General features: G+C 41.4%; 1 protein-coding gene and 1 long non-coding RNA gene across 2 annotated transcripts in view; one reads left to right on the top strand and one right to left on the bottom strand.

Moving 5' to 3' along the window:
- SEL1L (SEL1L adaptor subunit of SYVN1 ubiquitin ligase) overlaps positions 1-26,099 on the top strand; it is a 37,515-nt gene extending 11,416 nt beyond the window's left edge. The window contains exons 4-21 of the mRNA XM_083447961.1: positions 263-430; positions 1,325-1,430; positions 2,523-2,685; positions 4,005-4,058; positions 4,154-4,213; positions 5,596-5,677; positions 6,557-6,711; positions 8,682-8,738; positions 10,054-10,122; positions 10,461-10,538; positions 11,325-11,387; positions 12,408-12,495; positions 14,613-14,761; positions 15,942-16,107; positions 17,688-17,762; positions 18,336-18,508; positions 18,831-18,959; positions 21,315-26,099. Of these exons, the coding sequence (XP_083304087.1) occupies positions 263-430; positions 1,325-1,430; positions 2,523-2,685; positions 4,005-4,058; positions 4,154-4,213; positions 5,596-5,677; positions 6,557-6,711; positions 8,682-8,738; positions 10,054-10,122; positions 10,461-10,538; positions 11,325-11,387; positions 12,408-12,495; positions 14,613-14,761; positions 15,942-16,107; positions 17,688-17,762; positions 18,336-18,508; positions 18,831-18,959; positions 21,315-21,518 (2,039 nt within the window). The 3' untranslated portion in view covers positions 21,519-26,099. The remainder of the gene's footprint in view (positions 1-262; positions 431-1,324; positions 1,431-2,522; positions 2,686-4,004; positions 4,059-4,153; positions 4,214-5,595; positions 5,678-6,556; positions 6,712-8,681; positions 8,739-10,053; positions 10,123-10,460; positions 10,539-11,324; positions 11,388-12,407; positions 12,496-14,612; positions 14,762-15,941; positions 16,108-17,687; positions 17,763-18,335; positions 18,509-18,830; positions 18,960-21,314) is intronic.
- LOC310681454 lies at positions 22,328-27,746 on the bottom strand. Its single transcript, XR_014513283.1, has 2 exons — positions 22,389-27,746; positions 22,328-22,358 (listed from the first exon to the last, which is right to left on the bottom strand). It is a non-coding gene; the product is annotated as an uncharacterized lncRNA (long non-coding RNA).
- Between the last annotated feature and the right edge of the window lie 213 nt (positions 27,747-27,959).

Raw genomic sequence — 27,959 nt, 5'->3', positions numbered from 1 at the left:
GTACTCCTATTGAATTCAGTGGGGCTTATTCCCAGGGAAGTTGGGATAAGATTGCCATACTGAAAATTGATACTTTGATTTAGGTTGCAATCTTATAGACAATTTCTACATTTTGAAAGGAAAATACCAAAAGATGTCACATGTTCTATTTTAACTAAAACGCTAGGTAAAAACAAACTCTTAGCAGCAGTTGAGCTCCTTCCTTCAAGATATGTTAATAATGCAAGATATGTTGGGTTGTTGTTGCTGTTGCTGTTTTTAGTTTTGACAGCCATTGGAGGGACTGCAGATGGTGAGCCATGCTACTTCCCCTTTCTTTTTCTGGAGAAGGAATACTCAGAATGTACTGCAGATGGAAGGGAAGACGGTAGACTCTGGTGTGCAACAACCTACGACTACAAGGCTGATCAAAAGTGGGGCTTCTGTGAAAGTAAGTATGGCAGCTATGCTAAGAGATTCTGTCTCTTGAGCTGCGTGAGATTAAATCAATGAATGGTGCTGAGACGAAAATTGAATACCTGTTCTTATAACAATAGGACTTGGGGGGTCATCTGCTGAAGTTATTTGGGACAGACAAAATAATAAGTGGATTTGGCTCCTCCAAGGTCTGGTGGTGGCCAGTGGCTTAGATAGCTCTAACAGGAGATTAGCCACATTATTTGGGGAACCTCCAAGTACCCAGTGTTGAAAACAAAACAAGATGAGGTCACTGTTGCCTTTTTGCTTTGTGAATTTCCCTTGATCTAGCTGTTTTCCCACTGTTTCCCCCACAGTGGTGGGAAAGTAGTTGGAAAAGGGTGCTTTTTACTTAAGAAAAAGCTGTGGGGACAAAACTTGGAACTGACAGCAGCATGCAGTTTGGTGTTAAGGAACTGTAAATTAACCTTGCTGGGGGAATAAAAGTTGCTCTGGTCGCTATGAAGTAGTAAATATATCTTCACATAACAGTTAAATGAAAAAAGTGGAAGTAAGCGTGATTTCTTTTTTTCAAGAGAAGGATATGATTTTACTTTCTAGAGTTCAAGAAGATGTTTGTCACTCTTTTTAACATGACCACCAAACTCTGTGCTAGGTATACTTTTGACTATTTTCAGTTCATGGTTAACGTTGTTTCCTTCTGAGCCTTTCACCTTTTGGCTTCTGCAAGGCAAAGAAATATGAAGAACAGTGGTTTGTTAAAAGCACAGGAACCCAGTGTGAAATATGTAGGTTGTGGCGTTCTATAAGAGCCCAGTTAGCTGCCCTGAGAACAGTGTGAGCAGTGTCTTGGTGGCTAAAGTATTAATTATTCTTTTTTATATTTTTCTTTTTTAAAAAAAAAAAGCTGAAGAAGAATCTAATAGGAGAAGACAAATGCAAGAGGCAGAGGATGTTTACCAGACTGGAATGAAAATCCTTAATGAAAGCAGTAAAAAGGCCCAGAAGAAAGAGTGAGTTACATGTGTGTGAGAGAGAAAGAGAATTAGGCCAGTTTTTAAATTTATAAATGTGACTGGCCAGCTTTATTCTATACTGCTAAAATTTTGTTTTCAATTGCAAATAATACATAAAGAGGAATGCAGTGGTTTCAAATCCAACTTCATAGAACTGTTGCACTTACGGGGAGCAAGTGAAATTTTAAAGAACTGTTGTAATGAGTTTAACTTGTCTCATCCAAGTATACGAGTAACTGTGATCTTGGATAGGTGGCTGAAAAGCCCAAGAAGGATCCGTAACCTGGGCACAGCTGATGAGAAGGCTTCTTTCTACATTCTCACCAGACATGCCTTAGAGATAGTTGTTTACAGTCTCAAGTGGGAGCTTCCATGTGTAGGTCTTCCATGATAGAACGAAGGAACTGCCTCCATAGCCTAAAACTACTTGGGTTCTGGCTATCTAGGAAACAAGCAAAGAACATTTGTTGTATGATACTGGTTCCTTGGATCCTTTCCTTTGTAGTTTTTGGCCTGGTTTTGTTACTGAAACTTCTTTTGTTACAGCTGTGGGTGGTCCGTGCTGTGAACTGAGCAAGGGTGTGTTTTTCTGTTGGTTCTGCTGGACCTCTCCATGGCTCTCAGCACCTTCCACTATGGTATTCTCTAGGGCAGGGATTTCCAAACTGTGTGTCACAACACATTAGTGTGTCGGCTGCAGTGTCACGTGAACACTTCCCACACTCCTCCCGGGGCTGGAAAGGAGTTAGTTTAACCTCCGGTTTTCCAATAAAACTGAATTACTGTGTTTACGAAATCATGCATATCTAAAAAGTGTGCCACCAACATGAAAAGTTCAGAAAGTTCTGCTCTAGGGGTATCTCACTGTTGGGAGAGGAGCACGATTTTATGCCCACCCCTAGCTTGCAGAGCAGATAGATCCTGCTCAACTTTGTGCCCTTACAGGATTCTACAAAATTTTGTCTTGTCCCCATGCTGTTTACTATTTACATGAAATCGCTGGTGCTGGGTGTCTGTGGATTTGGAGTTGGATGTCATGACTTTGCAGATGATACTTACTTATGTTCACACCTATTCTTTTTCTTTAAGAGCCTATCAGTATCTTATGAGAGCAGCTGACATGAATCATACAAAAGCAATGGAAAAAGTGTCTTACGCCATGTTGTTTGGGGACTACTTGAAGCAAAACGTTCGGTCAGCCAAAGAACTCTTTGAGAAACTGACTGAAGAAGGGTCTCCTAAGGGGCAAACAGTATGTATACCTTAAAGTGTCCTCCTTTGTTAAGCAGTGTTTGAACGTTTGTAAAATTGTATATGACTTCTGTTGTGTGGTTTGTTCTAAGGAGTCTGCATTTCCTCTGCTCGCTGGCAGCCCTCCTTGCATGCAACCTGCCAAAAGGAATGCTCAACCTGTTTTGCTGTCACTGTTTCTGTGTTATAAGCCCTCATATACCTCCAGGGCACCTATGGCTGATGTATGGTTTGCCTGCTCGTTTGTTGTTACCTAAAATAGTTTGCTCATATCAAAGCACATGTTCAGCTATCCACATAGATGGTGCGCAGTTGCTCTGAGAGGTATGGCAGCAGTTCTCAGGGTCAGCCAAGCAGGACAGGTGGTTTCAGTAAGCACTACATCTGCGTCATGTTCATACCATTTCTGAAGATCTTCATAGACTTCAGCTAGGTTTTTTTCCTCTTCAGAAAGGAAAAATGAAGTTGTTAAAGTGATGCAGAATTGCTTGTCTAAATTATACTTTTTCCTTAACAGCAAATTTATTACTGAGATTAGTAAAACCTGACTTTCCGTTCCATTTTAATCTCTCAACAAGCATATCACGCCTTTTGATATCCACCTAATCTTCACGATATACGATATCTTTATTGTCATTGTCCCTTGCGGAACAATGAAATTGAAAATTTCACTGAGTTGGAGCCAAAATAAAATCATGTGTGTAGCTAGCTTTTCTGTGGGGGTTGGCGGGGCAGGGGTTTAGCCCATCGAGGAACATAAAGGTTGCATTGTTGTGAGGTTTTCCTCCTATTCTCGCTGCAAGCCTATTTTTAGATTGGCTCACAGACAAACGAACTCTAAGGGTAGTAATCTCCATAATAAACTTTTAGCTTGTGTACCGTACTACGTTGCTTTCAAATTTAAGATTCAGGTTTTCCTTTCCTGCGCTGCAAATGTTCTGCCTGGTTACTGTTGTGAAATGCCTAATTTGTTGACACTAACATAAACATGTTATGTGGACAATATTTCAAATCCTTTTACTTAAAAAGCTACGTACTGTTGCAAAAATCCATATTTTCCAAAAGAGTAGTTGTGTAAGTTTCTTGTAACACCTTAAAGATTAAATAATAAAAGAAAAATCTTGTGACTTACTCAAGCCAGATAAGCAACCCTTGCACTGCGCCTGAAAGGTCAGGTATATTGCATAGATATAATCCTGCTATCTGCATACTTTGTATTAACAATAAATATATAAGCAGAGTAACCTTGTAAAGCAGGTTGTAATGGTAGTTAAACCAGTCCTGAAATCGCCACTTGTGAACTGTGTTCTTCCATTTCAGGCTCTTGGATTTCTCTATGCCTCTGGACTTGGTGTTGATTCCAGCCAAGCAAAGGTATGGCAATTCTACTGATGTTTCCCCAAGTCTTTTTCTGATGAATATGCCAGTAAAAATAGTGTTATTAACCAGCCTCTGCTTTTTTTCTGTAGGCACTAGTTTATTACACTTTTGGTGCCCTTGGAGGAAATTTGATAGCGCATATGATTCTGGTAAGTCCATTTTTCATCTAACACACAAGTAATTGAATAAAACCTGCAATGTATCATATTACCAAAAGGAAAGCATATTACAATATCTAAAAGTACAAGGTGTTCTGTTCTGAAGCATTCGTTTTATTTTTATGGCTTAGTCTGTTTTTAAGTGCAACATTTCCATGTTTAGTACTTGAGACCAGCTGGATAACTCAGTTGGTTGCAGCATGTTGCTGATAACACCACGGTTGCAGGTTCAATCCCCATACAGGAGAGCTGCATATTCCTGCATTGCAGGGGGTTAGTCTAGATGATCCTCAGGGTCCCTTTCAACTCGATGATCTCTTGAGTCCAAAGGTCTTTAAATCAGTCCATTGGTATAAAATAATTTCTTCAAATCCTGCTGTATAAATAGTTCAGTTGCTCCTAACTTAACACTAAGAATGTGCAGCAGTGAATCCTCAACATCTCTCCTTAGACCACAGTTGAGGAGTCATCCCAGAGGAGTGCATGCCAGCAGTGGCAGAGGCTAAAACAAAAGTGGTCAGGGGCGCCACACAAAATCACACTCACATTCAAGCTCTCTTTGGTACTGCTCAGCTGTTTTTCCTGATCAGCTGGACCACCAGGGGGCAGAGGTGAGGGAAGAGATCACTGTGAGAGGATGATGTAAGTTCACACCCTGGTTTAGCTATTGTGGAAACAGCTGTGCAGTGGCAAAGAAGGGACTTGGAGAACTGCTGCTTCAAGGCACTCCAAGCCTGTGGAGTACATGGCTGTGTGTCTCCTCCAACACTCACAATGCTGTGCCACCTCCCCCTTCTAGTGGTGATTCTAGAAGATGCACTTCTGTGGCCTTGCTTGAATCTCTGCTACGGATACGTTGGTGGTCTGGTCCAAACCACCAGTTCCCCTACCCCTGCATGAGACTGCTTGCAGCACAGGCAGCCTTTTGTTCCCAGTTGTCTACACAAACATGTTAACTTTCCTCATTGTTTTTTTTTTAAATGAGACATTCCTGCATGTGGTAGATTTTGGTTACATATGCAGGATGAGAAAGATGCAATAAAATTTGGGTTTTGGTGGGTTCTCATAAGCCAAAGCTGCAAGCTATTATGCAGGGAACCACTGTGTGGATGTTTTAAAGAAAGCCTTCCATGTTCAAAAATGCCAGAATTGTAACTGTTCATAATTTTTCATGAAAACAAAATCTGAACCTAGGACATTGAATATGATGATTGTCTTTAACCTTTTCTCTCTGTCACCATCTGCTTGAAATAAATTCAGTTATAAAACAGCAAGATCCATTTTTAAAATTTGTGCACTATTCCCAAATTGTGATGGATTTTTTTTTGTCGTCTTAATAGTAAGTTGGAATAACAAGAGTGGCTTCTTTCTAGGGCTACCGGTACTGGGCTGGGATAGGAGTCCTTCAAAGTTGTGAATCTGCTCTCACACATTACCGTCTAGTAGCCAATCATGGTATGTGTATGTTTGTTTAAACATCTATCTATATATTTCCCATTAACTAAAATGTCCACACTGAACTGTGTGCTTGTCAAGGTAGATGTCAGTATGTGAAAGTATGGATATCTTTTTCTGTTCTTCAGTGTGCCTTGAACAGAAATAAGATTAGCCTCTTCACATAAAGTGAAGTTGGTACAACAGCCATTATGCATTTTTAGCAGGACCGGCCCATCCCGCTTCTCCACCTGAGGTGAAACGGAAATGTGCTGCTCCTCTCTGTTTTGCCTGCCCCACCACTGCCAGCAAAAGTGATGGACCAGGTGGGATGCTGCCTCTTGCATTTCCACTGCCAGAGGTGGCTACTTCACCCTACCTCATGGGTGTGCCGGCTCTGATTTTTAGGTTGAATGGAGAATCTGCACTGTGGCAAAAGCATAGGATACTTTTTGTAGCTCAGCCTAGTTTTAAGAGATTCAGTCTCTACTGTCAACAATATTGATTTAGGTTTCATTTCAGATTTATTGGCTGTTTCTAACACACAAGGTATGGTTCTGTTACAGTTTTCTGTTTAATCTCTTGCAACCCATGCTTGGTAACTCCTCGTCCTCTTTTATAGGGCTTTTGTATATTTTTGAGGGGAAGCTCACACATTTGGGTGTTTTAGGTGTATGTGCAAGGGGTGTTAAGTTTGTGCATAAAAATGTGCAAATGTGTGCCGCTGAGGTACACTTATTAGGAAGCGGCAGCCAGCCATTTGATTCTGCACTTGGTGGCAAGTATGCTACTATGTGCAGTGCAGAACAGTCCTGAATCTGACTGGAATAGTTCCTCTCTGTTTCTTTTGAGCAATTGTATTTGAGTAACTGCTAACCAGGGTTCTTCTTCTCTCTCTAGTGGCTAGTGACATCTCTCTAACAGGAGGCACAGTGGTGCAGAGAATTCGTCTTCCAGATGAAGTAGAAAATCCAGGAATGGCAAGTGGGATGCTAGAAGAAGATTTAATACAATATTACCAATTCCTAGCTGAAAAAGGAGACGTTCAAGCACAGGTACGGCTAGATAGAATGGGAAATGGTTGTTCTTGCAGAATGGTATAACAGCAACATATACGTAAAGAGCTAGAAAGCTATAGGTCATACATCAACGTCACTGACTTCATGATCAGATTACTGCAAAGCGCTCTATGTGGAGCTTCCCTTGTTCTTAATCTGGAAGCTGCAGTTAGCACAGTTGCTGACATGAATGAGACCCTCTCATATAACACCTCTGCTCAAAGGACTGCACTGATTGCCTGTTTGATACTGGGCCAAATTCATGGATGTAGTATTGCTATGTAGAGGTCTTAATGGCTTGGGACCAGTTTTCTTGGGGGGATTGCCTTGCCCCATATGTGTCCACTCAACCTCTTTGATCTGCAGAACTGGCACCATTACATGTTCCATGCAATATTTGTTCCGCATTGTAAGAAATTGTTCTTTTATTAGTTTGGCAGCACTTTGGAACTCCCTGCCTATTGACATCAGGCAGATGCCTTCACTATATTCTTTGTGGTACCTGCTTAAAATGCCTGTCCAGACATACTAAAAATATGTGTGTTTTATTTCTTTTCAGCTGCTGTTGATTTTAATCGTTTTTTAATATCTTTAAATACTCATTTTCAGCAACAATGTTAAAGTTTTATTTCACATTTTTTGAACCGCTTACAGGATTTCTTACATGATATTTGTTTTTAAAAGTAATAACAATAGAAGGTTGACATATTGGGGCAGGTGCGGAAGATTGTATCATAGCAACTAAACTGGGGATAGGAGTCTGTGATCCTCCTCTGCATATTGTTGGACTCCAACTCCAATCAGCCCCAGCCAACAGTTCGGCTGTGGCATTGTGAGCACATGAGAGCTTTAGGGAGGAATGCATGACCTCTAATGGTAGAGGAACAGAGATGATTGTGGTCTCCTTCACTTTTTCAAAATGTTAGTGACAGTCATATTAATTAAAAGTGTGTGTTGTCCTTCTATAAAGTCATGAATGCGTCCATTCAGCAGCACACCTGTGCTCTGTGCAGCACACTTCAGAGTTGAACACATTTTCTGCCCTCCGCACATTCGGTGGCCTTTTCTTATGCTTCTTAAGCAGGAATTGCCCATCCAAGAGGTTCTTGTTGTCCAAAGTTCACTGTGAAATTCACGATTGACCAAATTTTTGGCAGATACATCATGACACAGCATTAACTGAACAACTTTGTATCTGAAAAACAACCAGAGATAATACTACACTCATAACCTGCAGACATCCAACTTACAACCAGCATTAGAATCCTTTTTTCTAAAACACATAAGTTTTCAAGTCATAGCATACTGGGAAAGCAGTGCAAGCCAGTTGCCTGTGTGTGATCTGAGGCTGTGTTGTACTGGAAGGTTTTCTTTAGTCAGGCTCTCAGATCTGATCATTGCATTTAGGTAAGTTTTAAACAGGCTAGGAAACAGTGGCTTGAATTGAAAAGGAAATTTGGATTGTATGGGTAGAACTCAAAGGAATTTTATTTTGTTTTTTAGAAAGAAGAAGATAGGTGTGTTCAAACATAAATGTCATGTCTAGGCAAAACTGCTTCATCTTATGTGTGTGTTTGCCCACCTCTGCTCTAAAACATTCAGTCTGCAGCCCTAGGACGACACATGGCCCTCAGCCTAATTTCAAAGGCCCTCTGCAAGTGATCAGTTCAGAGCTCTGATGAGCTTGCTGGGGAGGGAGAAAGGGAGAAAATGAGATGGTCTGCCTCCTTTTGACTCAGGGCCCATCCACTGCTGAGACTTGGTCCCTGACAGATGACCCCTGAGCAAACATGTCCCTCAACAGAAGGGTTGCCCACCCCTATTTTAATGTACAGTATCAGTAATTTATCACTGCTTGCTGGCTTCAGGTTATTGTGATTAATGAAGCAGGGCAATCACCTCCTCAAAGTATTTTCTTTCCCTTATTGCTCATTATATACATGACCAGTTTTCAATTAATGTTCTAGGTTGGACTTGGGCAGTTGCATCTGCATGGCGGAAGAGGCGTAGAACAAAATCATCAGGTATGGTTCATTTGCTGTTTTGGTAATGCAGTGAATGGTTCATAGAGTCTTAGTTGGAAGGGTCATCTAGTCCAATGTCCTACAATGCTGTCCCCCATCCTATTTGAAACTATCCTGGTCCCTGCTTAGCTTTGCAAATGCGCTGGCAGTTTTATTGCTGCACCATTAGTAATCAATTAACAGTCAATCAATTTTAGTTGCACATTAATTGCATTGTAATAGTATTATTAATTAATATTCCGCCCTATACCTGGAGGTCTCAGGGCAGTTCATATAAAAAGTAACTGGGTGCATATAAAAAGTAACTGGGCTGAAACTGGAATGCTATATGTATAATGCAGCAGCTATCTGTTCTGTTCTGCTGTGTTATGACTGTTTGATAATAAGCACTTAAGAATTTCAGTATTTAATAGAAATCTTGAAGTTAGGAAAGTGAACATGCAAGGAGCATGTTAATGCACAAGGTGTATCTCAGCTCTTGTATTCTTAAGCTGTTTCATATATAAGATCATACATCTGTCTGAAATGAGAATCTAGTTTACATTGTGTATCTGAACCAAAGCCTGGCTTGGGTTGTTTCTCTTCTGGAAACATCCAGGTTAAACTGCTGTATTGCGTTAAACGTGGCACTGCCTTGAAAGATAATTTGGGACCTACAGCTAATGCAGAATGCTGCAGGTTGGTTGCTAACTGGGACGAGAAGGCTTGAACATGTAACACTGGTTTCTGGTCCAACTTCATTGACTGCCAATTTGTTTCCAGCCTCAATTAAAAGTTGTGGTTTTGAGGCTCTGAATCACCTTTCCCCATATAAACCTGCCCTGACCCTGAGATCATCATTGGAGGTCCTTCTCTGAGCACCACCCCCAAAGACGGTCCGGAAAGTGACAATGAGAGAATAGGCCATTTTTGTAGTAACTTTGCCTACTTTTGTAATGCTTTCCCAAGAGGCTTGCCTGGCACCAACTCTTCCATTGTTATGGCACCAGGAAAAACTGTTTTCATTTTCCTGAGCACTTGGGCAGCACCAATAATTGGGTACTTTTACGCCAGTTAGGTTTATGTATTCTTTACTGTATCATCATGTTTTATGCTTGTAAATTGATTCAGGACATTATGTTATGGTAAACAGTTTATGAATTTAGTTAACTAATACAAACTTGCTCACTTGGCTGAGTAAGCAGTGAAGCTGGTTGTTATTGCTGCCAAGTTTTCAAGATTGCCAGGTCAAACAACACAACAAAGAGCACATTTAACTGAGTTCTGGAATTCTGTAGCAATAGTTATGGATGTTTTCTCTTATTCCATTCTCTAGCGAGCTTTTGAATACTTCAATCAAGCAGCTACTGCTGGTAACTCCCATGCTATGGCATTTTTGGGAAAGGTAAGACAGACACACAGTACGTTTGGGAAAATATTCTGGGTTGTCACTGAAATCAACTGGCTAACTGCTTTTTTAAAAAAAAGATCTAAAGGTGAACCTGGGTGCTTAAGATGGGCCTTTGGTCTAATTCAGCAGGGCTGCTCTTATGTTACATCCCCCCACCATGAAAGTTTTTCCTTTAAGTGTTTTCGAACTTTAGTTAGTTGGGCAGCAATGTTTCTGCTTTAGTTAGAGCGGAAGTTGCAGTAAAGTGTACTAAAGTTTCATTATGCGTGAAAGAGTCTCTCAGCTCATGTCTCTTTTTCTAAATGATCTTCAGTTACATTTTGTTCTTCCAGATGTATTCAGAAGGAAGTGATATTGTACCTCAAAGCAATGAGACAGCTCTTCAGTACTTCAAGAAAGCTGCTGATATGGTATGTTTCTACTAAATGAGCATTTTAATTTTCATAGTTGTCATAAAAGTACAGTGTTTGAGGTCCCAGTCAATAAGGCGCATGACGCCTTGTGCTGACGGTACATAGGCCCCCAAACTGTCTTCAGAATTATTTATAAAATCATTCTTGGATGTTGTCAGAGGCAGTTTACAGAAAAAGAAATAAAATAGTAGTCATATAATCAATAACCTAAGACAGAGAGCAATTTAAAACAAATAGAACACCAACAGGACCAGTGTCTGAAAAAAGGAAGAGTTTTTAAGGCCCATTTAAAAATCAACAGCTCTGTAAGGAGGAAGTTGCACAATTCTGTCTGTCATCACAGAAAAGGTTCTGTTTCTTGTGCCCCAGCTTAACTGCAGGTACATGAACAAGTCCTCTGAGATAGATCTTAATGCCTGCATAAGTTTGTACAGGTGTAGGCAGTCCTTCAGATAATAAGTCCTCAAACTAGTTGGAACTTTGAAGGTCAAAATCAGCACTTTGAGATAACAGTTCATTCCTTTTCACATGCCTTCAGCCCAAGAATTATACCTTCATCACTGCCTGAAGCTATCAAGGGTCTGACATCAAATTTGTCCTAGCTTTCGGTGGAATCAAGAATTTTACAGAGCACATACGATAGGCCTAAACTTGGCATTGTGATGCTTTTTTGAAGGCCTAAAAACATGTGTTCTTTTATTCTTCAGAATGTTAGAAATACGTGGTGAAGATCTAGATTCAAACTTGTAATTGCATTCCAATTTATTCCCTTTCATTTTGTAGGGCAATCCAGTAGGGCAGAGTGGCCTAGGGATGGCTTATCTGTACGGAAGAGGTGTTCCAGTGGTAAGTCTGCCTGGCACTTTAATGTGGCAGTACTAATCTTCTAGGAAAGAGCCGTTTATGTGTACAATAAGTGACTCCCTTGCCTTGAAAAATTAAAGCCGTTTGTATTTATGTAGTGCCATCACTCTGCATGGTGCTTTAGGGTGCAAGAGGCCAGGGCTTGAAGCCCATAATTTGACCGGGGGGTGAAGAAGAAGAAAGGCAGAGGTAAACAGGGAAAGAACATATATTTCAGTTATATGTAGTTGTGATTAATTACGCTTGAGCATTGGGAATATGGGATTTTGCCAAAGGCTTCATAGAAAATGTAGGTTTTGAGAATATGAGGAAGTTCTGAGAATCAAAACAATAAAGTGCAGCAAGGGAGAAAATACAGAGTTGCTTAAGAGAGCCGGGTGGGGGAGGGGGTTGGTTGTTCTGTGTGACAGTGCTGGATAACGGAAGGTCATATTTGAGGATGTGTTGGGAACAAGAAGGAGAGAGAGGGCTGTCCCATAAATCACAAGGAATCCCATTTAATCACAAGGAAAGGGAGCTTCTGCTAGATCTGAGACCAGACAGGAAGCCTACGTAGAGTAACTTGAGATTGCCAGGGCTCAAGTTCAAGATAGCTTTCCCCTTCTAGTATCAATATCTGTCTGCCGTGATATATCAGTTGCCCATTATCCACACTTTCCAGAAACAGCTGAAGACATTGTTGTTCTGACCGACTTTCCAAGCTGGACAAATGGGAATTTATCACAAGTTTACACTTGTTAGGATCTTAGTTTTGTTTTAAATGTATTTGTTGTGGCGTTTTTAACTGTTTTAATTACATTGTGCGGAAATTGCCTTGAGATGCAGGCTTAGAAGGCAATTAATAAATTAACTGTATTAATAATAGTAATAATAATAATAATAATAATAATAATAATAATAATAATATAATCCAGTAATAGCTGTAAAAGTGTCTGGTAAAACTTTCAAAGTGAAGTAGAACTCCAACAATCCTGATTATCAGTTGTCTTTGTCTTCTTGCAGAATTATGAGCTAGCCTTGAAGTATTTCCAGAAGGCAGCAGAACAGGGATGGGTTGATGGGCAGCTTCAGCTGGGCTCCATGTATTACAGTGAGTGACTTTACACCTATGTTCAGTATCTACAGCTTGGAGTCTGCAGTACTAGTTGGTGACCAAGAGGTGGCAGTTGCACTCAAAAAATAATAGTAATTGGTTGGGTTTTTAAGAGTAAAAATACTTGCTTTGTAATTTTTCATTTTCAATTTTGGCATAGGCCAAAACCAGCAGACATATAATGTACATAAGTACCGCCCCCCCCCCCCCCGGTGGCATCAAATTTATTTTCCCCGCTGTATTTGGTCATTTGAACAGATATCCTTCTTGTTGAAGCCATTTCAAAGAACAGACCTGAGTACTTTCTCTTTTCTGTGAACAATAGGAAAGTAATTATTATGTTACTGACCAGGACTGGGGTGTGTGGGTGTGTAGAGACAGCGAAAAATACTACTGCACACAGCATGTAAAACTTTGGAATTTGTTACCATGCAATGTAGTGGTCACCACCTTAGATGGCTTTAATAAGCATTTGGACAAATTAAAAATTTAAGAAGATCGCGAATGGGGCACAGGTGGCGCTGTGGGATAAACCACAGAGCCTAGGGTTTGCCGATCAAAAGGTTGGCGGTTCGAATCCCCGCGATGGGGTGAGCTCCCATTGCTCGGTCCCAGCTCCTGCCAACCTAGCAGTGCAAAAGCATGTCAAAGTGCAAGTAAATAAATAGGTACCACTCCAGCAGGTAGGTAAAGCGGCTTAGTCATGCTGACCACATGACTCGGAAGCTGTACGCCGGCTCCCTTGGCCAATAAAGTGAGATGAGCGCCAGAACCCCAGAGTTGTCCGCGACTGGACCTAATGGTCAGGGGTCCCTTTACCTTTAAGAAGATCACAGGGGTGGGGGCAGAAAAAAGCTCAACAAATTTTTGGATGACCTCCCCCCCAATAAAGCTCAACATTATTTGTTGAGCTGCTGATTGTCTGGATTTTCACTTTGTGAAATATGGCAACCCTTGTTTTAGTTCTGTACAAGGCCTTGACATTTTGTGTTGTGGCAGTATAGAAATACTTTTATAAATGCATGCAATACATAAATGCATAAAATGATGGTTTTGTATGGTCTTCAGTGCCAGAGACAGTATTCCTTGGAATACCAGTTGCTGGGGATCATGAGCAGGGATAGTCTTATCGCACTCATGTTTTGCTTGTGTGCTTCCTGTAGGTATCTGTGGCCACTGTAACTAAACGGGCCTTTGATCTAATTCGCTAGGGCTCAGGTTCTTGTTATGGGTTTATTCAAGGTTTTTTTGCAGATTGGGATTCCTATCACACTTTGAATAAGGATTGGAGGCAGTGTATGTTGCTTATTTTAAAGATTGCAGACCTGCTTATCAAGAAGTAGGCCTTGTTGAACTTGATAGAACTCTGGTGTGAAATGTTTTTTTAAATTGGGCTGTGTGTTGGGTTATCCACCTTGGTTAATGAAGTGAAAGGCGAGATAAAACTTCTACAAAGAATCATAGACTAGTAGAGTAGGAAGGGATCTTGAACTAAAGCATCCATGGCAGATGGCCAGACAAACATTTGCAGCAGTATACTATAATCAGTACAATCCTTGTAAGAAACTCACTACTTTTAATACCCAGAAGGCCTAATACTTAATGCTCTTTCAGAACTGAATGTGCTTTCCCGATAAACAGTTAATATTTACTAGTGTTGTATATTTAAAAGTTACTTTTTACACTTTACAATCATGAGAGCCAGTGTGGTGTAGTGGTTGAGAGCCGTAGTCTTGTAATCTGGGGAACCGGGTTCGCGTCTCCGCTCCTCCACACGCAGCTGCTGGGTGGCCTTGGGCTAGTCACACTTCTCTGAAGTCTCTCAGCCCCACTCACCTCACAGAGTGTTTATTGTGGGGGAGGAAGGGAAAGGAGAATGTTAGCCGCTTTGAGACTCCTTAAAGGGAGTGAAAGGCGGGATATCAAATCCAGACTCCTCCTCCTCCTCCTCCTCCTCCTCCTCCTCTTCTTCTTCTTCTTCTTCTTCTTCTTCTTCTTCTTCATTTAGCTTTTGTACTTTTGGATTTATGGGGAGAACACTGGTAAGCCAAGTGGCATCAATTTCAATCCTTCTAGCTGCCCCTAATCCTGTATTGTCACTTCTCTCTTTGCAGATGGAATTGGAGTCCAAAGAGACTATAAGCAAGCCTATAAGTATTTTAACTTGGCTTCTCAAGGAGGGCATATTCTGGCCTTCTATAACTTGGCACAAATGCATGCCACTGGCACTGGTGTCATGCGCTCCTGTCATACTGCTGTGGAGGTAAGCATTAACTGCCTTCCTTTGCAGACTTACAGGCAAGGCCTTAGCAAAGTCATTGGAGGTACAATCAAGCAGCAGTCTTTGCTCATGGGGTTGAATTTGCTTTAAGTGTTCTGACTGCTCTGGGTGGGATTCATCTAATGAGTTCCATCAGCAGAAGCCCACATGAGGACTTCCACTTGCACGGCGGGGCTTCTCTCCCCCACATGCCCTCTGAAATTGTCTCTGAGAACTCCCAGAACAGCATCCAGAGGATGGAAAGAGGGAGATGTTGCATTTGGCAGGTTGCAATGCTTGTGCTGATGGAGCAATCCACATAGAGGGATGTTGAATTCCTCCCTCTTTGTTAGATCTGTACTCTTTTTGGTGCATGCTAAAAATAATTTTATTTATATAGTCTACCCATATCCATACAATGTTGATGTGTGTTTTAACCTGTTTTTAGTTTATTGCTGATTTAAATTATTTGAATGTACAGTAACTGTTTTACCAATAATTTTAGGGGTTTTTTCCCTCTTTGAGGGTTTTTTCACAATTAAATGGTGTCTAAGTTTTATTTCAGTTATGCTTTTATAAGGATTTATAAAAATTATTTTTAGCAGATTGCTGGTCTTTGAAGAATAAAGTCTATTCTTCATCTGAGTTGTACAAGGTTGTCCTTAAATTTCAGTCCACTTTAAAAACATGAACACTTTCTAAGTTAAACACTTTCCACTGGAATTTAATATAAATTAAGATGAACACTTCTAAGTCAATAACTTGAGAGCAACGAAATATGGTTATATAAATCTGAAGTCTTTAAAGCTGGGATGGGGAATTTGTTACCTTCCAGATGCTGTTGGACACCAATGTCCGTCAGTCCCAGCCAACATGCCCAATGGTCAGGGAAGATGGAATCTGTCATCCAACAACATCTGGAAGGCTGCATGTTCCCCATCCCTGCTTTAAAGTAAACTTGGCAGATAATTTGTGCAACAGGTGAATTCCTGAATGAATTTTTATGTAGTGTTTGGTCACTCGTTTCCCTGCTGAATGGCTGTGCACCCTGATCCTTTTATGCCTTGATGCATTCTGAATCTCACAAATGAAGGGTCTGCAGGAATACCTGTTTGTGTCTCCTCAATGTATTCTAAGTGGTTAGCTTAAAAAGTTACAGCTGTATTGTGTGTGTTCTCTGCAGCTGTTTAAGAACGTGTGTGAACGAGGCCGTTGGTCTGAGAAGCTTATGACTGCCTACAACAGCTATAAAGATGGCGATACGAATTCTGCTGTTGTTCAATATCTGCTGTTGGCGGAACAAGGCTATGAGGTTGCACAAAGCAATGCTGCCTTCATTCTTGATCAAAGTAAGGGATTGGACTACATCTTGTATACATTACTGGCTTGGTGCTGATTAGCTATGCCGTGATTTTTAGCACCGAAGGTGGCCTCATATGTAATGATACGCTTCTGGGGTTAGAAATAACCAACCTGAAACAGCCAGCTTCTTGACAAATCATGAGTTATAACTTAAACAGAATAATTTATATATGTTCCATTATGGATAAAATCATAGAATGCTATAGTAAAAATGTCCCTTCATTCCCCCCAAATGCCTGTCCAAACTGAGACCTTGCACTCAGTGAAGGTTGGTCCATTAGTGCAAATGGGACACTGCTCCACTAAGCTCAGCCAACTTCCCACCTGCTTGCCTTCTTCCTTACATCCCATCCAGGGAGCTTCCTTCTCCTTAATCTCAGTGAGGATGGGGACAAACCTAGAATGAGTTAACTCTGCCTGCCTTTGACTCTGGTTCCACCTACTGTTGGCCCCTCTCTGCCTTCCCCCCTACTAGTTTCATTGGGCACCAACCATTGGGCTTGCGCTTCTTCAGAGATGTCCAGGAAGTCAGTATTTTGCATGTGAAGCAGTCACAATGCACAGATTTCATATGCTCTTGCTTGTTGAAACTTAATGAATGGGTGCTATTGAAAAGACGGTCTGTGTTAATCTTGGGCAACGTAGTGGGATTGTTGGGCTTTTTAGGTAATCGCTGAAGTACGTAACTGTTTAAATTGACCCATTATCATGCCACTCTTAAGCAAGCTTCCTATTGAAAACTAGTATAGGCACCGTGTGTGTTCCGTCACCATGGCATTCTATCCCAGTGTTTTTGCGGCTCTAAATTTAAAGTAAACCACATGCCAAAATATCAGTTATGGAGAGAATTCTTCTCCCACTGGACCAGAATTGCAGTTTTGGGAGAAGGGGAAGAAACAGGATTATAATATATTATTTTTAGAATAGAACCAGGGCCTGCTGTTTTTCAGGTCAGTAAGGAAACACTGGGAAGCCTCCTCTCCAACCAGGGAGGGTAGTAATTTCGTTGTCCCCGAAGGGGGCAATGACAATAAAGATATTATTATTATTATTATTATTATTATTATTATTATTATTAGGTGTTCTTGCTGCCTTTGGATATTTGAGGGTTTTCAAGCCTTGCTCTTACGGGATTGCTTCCGAAGAGAAGATTTCATGAGCGGAAACATTTGTTTTATTTTTAAATATGTTTTCCCCCAGGCTGTTAGATGCAGAATGGCATCTTGCACAGGGAACACAGGGGCAGAAAATCAGCCCCATGAAGGAAAGTGTAAAACACAAACCCACCATCTATGCTTGCTGGTGTGCGGGGGCCTAGTGTAAGCTCCTGATTTTGGTAGGTTCTTGCCACCAACCACTGTGACCATCAGGGTCTGGCAGACTAGATGCAGGCAAGGGGTGGTGACTGTGTGATGTGAATGACAGAAATCATTTGGTTAACTTTGTGCAGCAGAACTAGGAGGCTGTGCCCACCCCTACTCACCTGAATCATGTGGGTACTTAATCCTTTGGAAATTAAATATGACTTGTGTGTTTAATTCTCCCAACATTTATTCTAATTCCTCAGAAGAGGCCAGCATAATAGAAGAGAATGAGACTTATCCCAGAGCCTTACTGCACTGGAATAGAGCAGCCTCCCAAGGTGAGTCATAGCTCAAATTCTCTGGTTCCTCGGCCATAGCACACATGAGGAGTCCTTGTGGCAGTTTCCTGATTAGACTGGTATTGCTGCTGTGTCTGTTCAGTAGCAGGAAGCAGATCGTGAATAGGTTAAAGTCTTGCTTTGTGCCACCTGAATCCTCTCTTCCCTGCAGCCACATTTCTCTGACTATTGCAAAATACATTCAGATCTAAGAAATCTTGCATATTACAGAGCTGAACTGATACTGGGTCTGCTTTTGCCATGTCATTGCACTTGGCTCATTGCGCAGTAGCTGCTGTAATCACCTAGATCCCAAACTTAGTCATTTCTGAAATGAAATTTCTGAAGGCTACCGTATTCTCAGGGTGCATTTGCATAACGGGGCACGCGTGTTCAGCTAAATACTGCAGAATCAAATTCTGTCCATAGTGCCAGAAAATCTTGTGGTGAAATGAAATTCCCTCTACAGTTGGTTATTGGTCTGGGACAGAAACCTACAAACCCTGGCTAACTGAAAGAAATGTGCCATATAGCTCACTCTTCTCTTCATCGTGGTTCTTCTTTTGCTGATAGGTTACACTGTTGCTCGACTGAAACTTGGTGATTACCATTTCTATGGCTTTGGAACTGAAGTTGATTACGAAACAGCATTTATTCACTACCGCCTGGCAACGGAGCAGCAGCACAGTGCCCAAGCTATGTTCAACCTGGGCTATATGCATGAGAAAGGACTTGGTATCAAGCAGGTGAGCCACCTTGGGAGACATGGTCGTTGTGGAATTTGTTGCAGCAAAATTTCCAGTATGGTCAGTTGTAAGAATATCTTGCCATCTACTGTAGGCATTTGTACATAATGCACTGGGTGGCAGGTGGGGAGGGGAGGACTTTGCAATCTGACTAAATGGAGACAAGGTTACCATTAATGAAAGTGCCTTGCATATTTATTATGCAATATATGGGGGGGGGGGAATATCAGCTTCCTGCTGTTATTTAGAAGTCAGCACCAACAAGTTCAAGTTAATTCCTTTTGTCGTTCACGAATATATTTTAATTGTATGCATTTTGTAGGATATTCACCTCGCAAAACGCTTCTATGACATGGCAGCTGATGCCAGTCCAGATGCTCAAGTTCCAGTCTTCCTTGCACTCTGCAAACTAGGAATCATTTATGCCTTCCAGTATGTACAAGAAACCAATGTAAGTAATGCAGAGCTTTTATAGGAAAAGAATGATACTGAAGGTACTTGGATGGTGGTGCATTCCTGGTCATAAGTACCTCTCTTCCCCTTCTTCTGTGTGACTGGCTTGAAGTATAGATTTGTAATTGGAAGCAGCTTTAAGGTGCAGGAACACTTGCCTGCAGATAGAACAGTTTCTGGCAATGTGAAGTTTTCAGGTTGGAGGTTAATGTTTGTCCTTGGCTTCTGTCCCACTTCGCCTGTAAAAGTGTTTCCTTGTCACACTTGTTACCATTCAGCTAGCGAAGTAGACTATACCCAAAATTGAGGGACGTGGGTGGCACTGTGGTCTAAACCACTGAACCTCTTGGGCTAGCTGATCAGAAGGTCAGCAGTTCGAATCTCCATGATGGGGTGAGCTCCTGTTGCTCTGTCCCAGCTCCTGCCAACCTGTTGTTGTTGTTTAGTCGTGTCCGACTCTTCGTGACCCCATGGACCAGAGCACGCCAGGCACTTCTGTCTTCCACTGCCTCCCGCAGTTTGGTCAAACTCATGCTGGTAGCTTTGAGAACACTGTCCAACCATCTTGTCCTCTGTCGTCCCCTTCTCCTTGTGCCCTCCATCTTTCCCAACATCAGGTTCTTTTCCAGGGAATCTTCTCTTCTCATGAGGTGGCCAAAGTATTGGAGTCCCAGCTTCAGGATTTGTCCTTCTAGTGAGCACTCAGGGCTGATTTCCTTAACAAAGGATAGGTTTGATCCTTAAGAATGGAGCCTGCCAACCTATCACCAGATAAATAGGTACCGCTGCAGTGGGAATGTAAACGGTATTTCTGTGCGCTCTGCTTTCCATCACAGTGTTCTGTTGCTCCGGAAGCGGTTTAGTCATGCTGGCCACGACCCATAAAGCTGTCTGTGAACAAACAGCGGCTCCCTCAGCCTGAAAACGAGATGAGTGCTGCAACCCCATAGTCACCTTTGGCTAGACTTAACCGTCTGGGGGTCCTTTACCTTTTACCTTTATTTACCCAAAATTGACCCACTGCCCCTGTTGCAGTGCCTGACATCCTGGTGTTACCCTGGTTGACTGAGTTCTTAGGTAGTAATCCAGACTGCTCATGTTTTCACAAGACCCTTATTCATCATTATACTGGAGAGTCCTTTGAAATCTGTAGGAGTAGCCAACATGGTGCTGTTAGAAAACCCACAAGTGAAGCATGAAGGCAGTTTCCATCCCATGCTGTCCCTTCCCCCACAGCATCCAGAACTGGTATTCATTGTCATAACTCCTCTGACAAGGGAGACTCCATTTAGCCATCATTACTAATATCCAGCTATTTATGGGGTCCTTAGGCTGTAAAACCATCAAGCTGGGTGTGGGGAGAAAGAGTCTAAACCTGTGCAGGTCAGGGTTATGACTCCTTTTTCTTATTCATTTCAACTGGTAGTACTCCCATTGGATAGGGACTCTTAACTTGGCCTGTTTTCAGGAAAGCCCTGGGGCACTTCATTTTTGCCCCTTAGAAATGGGCCTTCATATTTCTATTGCACTCTGCTATAGTCAACTGGGGTTTAATCATGAAGCAGTAAGCTGCAGGAATGCCAAGCTGAAGCTGTGCACTCATCCCACCACCTTTCAGACTGATCACTTTATATTCCTGTTGAGGAAGAGTGGGAGAGAGGTGTTCCCATGGGTGTTGCAGAGCTGTAGGTGGTGGTAGCCAGTGGGCAGGTATAAAATTTAACTCGAGTTAAAAATAAAACTTGCAGCACATGTAATACATGGGAGGTGAAATACACTAAACAGCTTTCCAGGGTCCTTGAAGAAAGAACATAACCTGGCTGCAAGGTTGCCACAGATAAGTTGCCCATCAAAAAGGCAAGGTTTGACACTCAGTAACAATCTTGTTCAGGGATGCGGGTGGCGCTGTGGTTTAAACCACTGTGCCACTTGGACTTGCCGATCGGAAGGTCGGCGGTTCGAGGCCCCGTGACGGGGTGAGCTCCCGTTGCTCGGTCCCAGCTCCTGCCAACCTAGCAGTTCAAAAGCACACAGTGCAAGTAGATAAATAGGTACCGCTCTGGTGGGAAGGTAAACAGTGTTTCTGTGTGCTGCTCTGGCTTTGCCAGAAATTGCTTTGTCATGCTGGCCACATGACCCGGAAAACTGTCTGTGGACAGACGCCAGCTCCCTTGGCCTGTAGAGCGAGATGAGCACCGCAATCCTAGAGTTGTTCGTGAGTGGATTTAACTGTCAGGGGTACCTTTACCTTTATCTTTTAGCATTCTTGTTCACATAAGGGGCAGGAAGCTATTGAAATTGTGGACAGCAGCTGAGGACTGAATGCCTCTCGCTTTGTCTGTTTTTTGTTTAGATCAAAGAAGTGTTCTCACACCTTGACATGGACCAGCTCTTGGGACCTGAGTGGGACCTTTACCTCATGACCATCATTGCTTTACTCTTGGGCACAGTCATTGCTTACAGGCAGAGGCAGCACCAGGCAATTCCCAGGCCGGCAGGGCCCCGGCCAGCTGTGCCTCTCCAGGATCCTCCCCCAGAGCCTCAGCCACCGCAATAGCAGGAGCCTCAGCGAAGTGAACTGGATTTTCCAGCCGGGACTGTTTTGCGTGGTTTTAGGACACCCCATGAATGGGCCACATCTGCAAGGGAGGTGCAAAAGAGTGTTGCGTTCCGAAAGTCGCTTAGGACTCTTACCTTTCTTTTTTCAGGGATATGTATGTTTTCTCAATGCGGAGTTGAATGTTATTTCAGTGCCAGTGGAATAACGAAACAGCTTTTGTGAAACACGAGTGTGTTACTTCAGAAGTGATGCCTGCTGTACCAGATTGTTCAATGCCCTTTTTCAGTTGTGTCTCAATAGTTCAGGTGATGATTGTGGTGGAGGTTGGCCTACACAGTAAGGAAACTTATAGTCGAGTCTTTGTTCCAGAAAGTCAAGCCTCTGCTTTTCTTCTAAGTAAAAAAAAGGCCATGTGAGTATGTTTGCAATTGTGATAAACTTGATTTATTTTTCTGGTTCTCTTCCCAATTCTTTCGATACCATCTTAATCCCTTAATAGTATTTCCCACCCTTGAGTGTCTGTGGGTGCTTTCATTTGGATATATCAGTCCATAAGAAGCAGATAAAAAGACTATCAGTAAATATGAATATACTTATTCTCAGTGATCTGTGCTTACCCCTCCCCACTTGGGCAAATTCTTCCTAGCAGCAGTGGATGAAGTATGATTGCACTTATAAAATGACAAATAATTTAACGAACAAGTCCTCTGCAACGTGTGCAGAATTCTGATTTTTTTGAATTATGTACACTGCAAGAGCCTGTCTGAGATGTGTAAGGATTCCACCCCACCCAAGCTCACTCAGCCTCTTTTCTTTTCTTTTCTTTTCTTTTCTTTTCTTTTCTTTTCTTTTCTTTTCTTGTTCCACAAATATGCCAAGATTAGCCGAACAGTGGGCTGGAGAAAAAGCCAGTGCTTTGTTAAGCTCGGAAGGCATCTTTATGGCAGTCTTTCTTTTCTGTTGCTTTTCCAGTCCACCATAATTCAGGTCTAATGAGCCGGATTTGTCTTAACCAGATATTGCAAATTCTATTCAAGCATTCAGTTCTAAATGCATGAAGGGGCCCTGCAGGAATGTATGGCACTAGCCCTGGCCCCATGGCAACACAGGCATTTGCAGCATTCCACAGCTCATGTGTGATCATCTCTTCGATGCACATAGGATTTCATCCTCGGAGGTGGGAATCCAATCTTGTCCCTGTGTTGGAAAACCTGTGCACATAGAAAGCAGCCCCCTTCAGACTGAGCTGAAAATGGCAAGACAACGCTGGCATACATTGTGTGAAGAGGGAATTCCCACAGGTTTCAAATGCCCAAACAGGATGATTGCAGTAGGTGTAGGAGACTGTGCAACTTTGGGTTATTAATGTAACCTCAATCTACATATCTAAAAATTGGTTACTACCATTTCTCTTGCATTAGCTATCGTGAGATGCAAAGCACTCAATTAGCATATAGTAGTCGACTCTAAATGTATCAGTTAATAACACCCACACCATTTATACCAGTTTGGCTCCGGCACACATTATTTTTAAGCTCCTTAGAGAGTAGGAGTATGTTTCAGGGGTGAGAGGATCCCCAGACTCTGATGTCATATAAGAGCTGTTGTAGTACGAAAACAAATCTCAACATGTTTTTCCTTTGGCCTCAAATCAAACAACATGTTCCAGGCTATAAGACAACTATGGACACTTGATGTTTAACCCATTGCTCTTTTAGTAAGTCACTACATGAAGCAAAGATGCAAGGATAATTTTCTGGCCGAACGGATGCACAGAAACATGTTCCTTTTTTAACTACTACAGTAGCATATACAGGTGTCTGTTTCTAGAGCATCATTATATAAGCTGTTGGTACCATTGAAAGCAATGTGGTATTTAAATGTTGTTTAGAGTCTGGACTTGCATACGTTGCATGCTTCTCAAAAGCACCTTATCTTGCCTTGTTCAAATGCCAACAGTCTTTGTTAGTAAGCAAGTAGACAAGCATAGTTGGAGTAGCAAGGGCTTCCATTAAAAGAGAGACACCGTATGGCTCTGAAATCTTAGAATATTATTGAGCAAGATTTTCTTCCATTAACATGTCTTGGAATCTGTGAGAGGAGCTTCTAGAAGCTGGGTGTTGTGCGGCTTAACAGTATTATGAGGTTGGACAACTTAGTAGGTGGTCCGAAAGCTTTTTTTTCTTCCAAAATGTACACATCAGATAGACAAGGTGCAAACGAAAACTAAAACCTTACCATAGTTTGGGTCCTACATACAGGCTGCAGTTCAAAGGAACAACAGGGTTGTGGGGGGGGGGATATTCCTTTGGCGTTTCAGTAGCTTTCACAGCCCTGGAGGCAAGCCACAGCTTTAGCAAACTGCTTGCCTCTTCGGAAGTGGGAGCTGTAACTGAAAATGTTCAAGGCTCCAGTTGCAAGTGATGGTCTCTGCTTGTGCATTTGTTAATTACTACAGGGTAAAATCCAGAAAAGTGTGCTTGATTTCAAATGAGACTAAATTGTGATACAGTTGTTTCCTATGTTAAAATCAATACTTTCTTTGAAATGAACAGCTTAGTAACTGCATAATTCTTCAAAATTTCCAAAATATTCCCCTCCGCTATCTCATTTTATTGCTTCTGTGGAGCTTTTTAAAGAATTGCTAATTGTACCACTTTAAATTTGTTTTGATTCACTTGAAGAACACAATAGTTGACTCACTCTTTAGCCCTCATAACCACATCCATACTAAAGCTAAACCTTGAGATAAGCAAAACACATGATCTCCCCTTTTGAATTATTTTCCTCCTTTAAAATGCAAGATAAGTAATAAGTGTGTTTCCCTTACGGATTTTGCCATTGCTGAAGCTATTTAAATAGCATCCATTTAGATTTGATGTAGCTGACAGCAGGCTATATGGGGGAACCATCAGGCAAACTCAGGGATTTAAGAAAAGATCAGTAGGTCTAGGTTATCCACATATAGTATCTTTGAACATCCTCTTGTTTTGAACTAACCTTTTAATTTTCCTTTTAAATTAAGACTAGCATCTATCAATATAAAATTGCTTGCATTCAGTTGGTGCTAGTAAAGCAGGCTTTGCCTTTTTAACTTTTTTGTCATGGGGTGTGATTTTAGAGAGCATCCTCTTGCTATTTAGAGGGGCAGGTGGATTTAAATTATCTAAGCTAAATGGAATTGCTTGACATGGGTCAAATTGTTGAATTCAAATTGTGATTCTTTTATCTAAGATCAGAACATAAATGGACTTGGCTAAGGATCTACTGAAACTTATGTCTTTCTAATCCATCTCTTTTCTCAAAATTGTCACTGTACCAGATGTTGTGAACGTGAACAGCAGCATGTTTCAGAGACTATAACTATATATCGTTGGAATTTTGCTTCCCTGGATGTAATTAGTGCTATCCATATGTATGAGAAATTTCTCCTTTCACACATTAAGTGACAGTGTTTGAGTGAAGGGTTTACTCGAGTCTTAAATCACTAAACCAGGAATAAACAGCATATTTGAAGTAGCAATGGATATCCCACCACAAATCTGTGTTGGGTTAGCTCAGTTCTGCCTTTCTCTTCATGGTAGCTGTCACAGATGCTTCTTAATCTGCTTTTCCATAATGTGGCTGTATGTGTGAAAATACTTCACTCTGTGATTGACACCCTTGGGGAAATAAAGTGGGGGAAGCCTGCCTTCTAATATTTTAACTACTTACTGGGGGATGAGAAAAATTGAAAGAGAGTTGTTTCCCCACTATATTTTAACAAACCAAACAATACAGAGCACCCAGTCCATCATCTCAAGGTAGGCATCACTGTTGAGCCCAGTTCGGGTTTTCTTTGACACAAGGTATTTTAAACAAGCCCTTGCTTAAACCAACAAATAAGAAGTTAGTTGTGACTGATCATTACACAAGGCTGGGTGGTATGTATAAACCAAGGCAGTAGTGCTTGCACACAAAGCACCAGCACACCAGTGTCATGTACCCCTAGCCCACACATCCCTGGTGCAACTGACTGGTTCCACTGATTTAAGTGAAACTTAAGTTACAATCCTATGCACGCTTGCCTAAGAATACACCCTGTTGAACCGAATGAACTTAATTCCAAGTAAATAAGCATAGGATCAGGCTGAAAGTCCAACATAAGATGGATTGGGGCCAACAGCTTGCACTCTGTTAATTTGCTGTTTCTAAAACCCACATACCCAAGTTACAAGAACGGAAGCTTACTTTAGCAATTCTTTAATATTTTAAACAGCACGACAAACAGGTTACTTTCCACTTTTTTTCCTTTTTCTTTTTTTGAAGCGTTGGCATGATTTGAGAGTTGCAACTGAATGCATACAGTTGGAGAAGGCTAGTGAGAAAAGTCCTTTTGTCTCACGCTGGCCTAAATCACAAAGTGAATAAAGGGTTTTGTAAATTTTCTTTTGTATTTAAGATGATGCAGTATAAAGGCTGGAAAAGTGTAATATAACTGTAAACACATCCTGTTAATAGAAAGATGTACAGATTCATTTTGTACTATATCTTGTTGAATAAAGATGCCACTTTTGTGATTGGCCTGTAATGATGTAAGAGAAGTTGTGTTTCCTTTTTATGTTTAAAAAGAACTGGCATTTCTGACAAAAACTATGACCCATACAGCTGAACGAGAAATCCTCCCCCCATTTTTTTATCAATTAGTGCCTAACAATACAATAAAATTCTTGCCTACTTGGCAGTAAATGCTGATTTCAAGTAAATATGCATAGGATTGCAACCTTAGGGTACAATACTATGCTTGCATACCAGGAAGTAAGTCCCACAGAGCTCAGTGGGGCTTAACTTATGCCTAAACTTGCATAGGACTGCAGTGTTACCGTCTGAGTCAACTTTTCCACCTTGGGAGGACTGAAATGCCTATGTGTTGCTTCCCTGTTTCACCTACCTCTTCTTCTTCCCTCCTCTTGTTGCTTCCCGTGTTGAATATTAGATTGTGACTTTTGTGAGCTTTTATTTTTTGAGGCAGGGTGCCTGCCTTATATTCTGCAAAGCAGCAGGTGCACTGTGAGAAAGAGAAGTTGTGAAGAGCACAGAAAGAGAAGAGTCAGGAGCGCTGTCACATTATCATAGTAATGTGCAGAAGAACGGGAATATGTCCTCCACCTACTGTCCATGACCTGCACATATGCAGCTATGCATCAACAGAATATATTCCTCGTATGCACACAGTTGATGAATGGGTGTGGCAGAACGAATATGACCGTGTGCATGGAGATGGGGCCAAGATTGGGAGAAACATCACCACACACACTTCTATATGCATCTCTCTGTACATGTTGCTGTTCATCTGCCAATCACCATGGGAACTAGATGCCATGATTCAATACCTATTACAATCTCCCCACCCCCAATCCCACCCAATAAAATAAGCACTGTTGTATAGCCTTGTTTGTACCTTTAGAATTACATTGCAGAAAGGGGTTTTGTTAAATCTTGCCAGAAAGAATGTAATATGATTCCTGCAAATGCCTAGAATATTTAGGATTGGCTTTGAGAGGGAGTAGGATAGCAGTCAAGCACAGGAGCAAATCACCTGTGAATTCACTGAGCTCAGGTAAGCCACTGTCTCAGTCTCCATCACCTCCAATCTGGAATAATGTAATGACTTACCTTACAAAGTTGAAAGAGCTATAAAGGTGTTGTATTTGAAACTGTCTGAGCACAGGAAAATTGCTATTACAAGTGCTCTATTATTATATAAAAGCTGTGTGACTGTTATGAACCCCTACCGCTGGTTTTGTGGCCAGCAATTTTCATTTATTTTGGCATGTCAAATCAGGCATAATTGACACTTGAAAAGAGAGCAAATATCTTCTACAAAATGCCATGCTGCATTTGGTGTAGAATTCCTTCATTCACATCTTAAGATCAATTTATTTGGGGGAGGCTTAGCTAGTAATAATGAACTGTTCTGGGATTATTGTTTTTAAGATGGTGATGGTAATGATCGCCACTTTTCTACATAGTTATACCTAAAGTGGCTTATAACTAGGGACAGGGGAGGATTTCAATTTAGTACACGTTTAAATATGAACCTACTTTCCAAAACAATGTTGAGACGCAAAAAAACAGCCATGCATCAAAATTTACACATCTCTGAATTTGGCAATGCAGTTCCCCAGCCAAGTAATGTGTACAAAAATAACATATCAAAATGCATTATATTGGGAGAAATTCCTTTGCAAAAGTGTGTATATTAAAAGAAATTAACACTAAAATGCTGGTGGACTTTTTTAAAAAAACCACAAACTGTTGAGAACAGAAGATTAGAAATGTTGAGAACTGAAGATTGGAAAAGTGAGGAACCTGAGAGAAACCAAAATGGGAAGATTCATCCACCCCGAGAAATACAATAAGAGGAATTCATAGCAGAGCATAATTACAATACTACTT

The sequence above is a fragment of the Podarcis tiliguerta genome (genome assembly GCF_965153285.1).
Source record: "Podarcis tiliguerta genome assembly, chromosome: 1".
Taxonomy (NCBI): Eukaryota; Metazoa; Chordata; class Lepidosauria; order Squamata; family Lacertidae; genus Podarcis; species Podarcis tiliguerta.
This window is presented reverse-complemented; position numbering and strand designations above follow the sequence as displayed.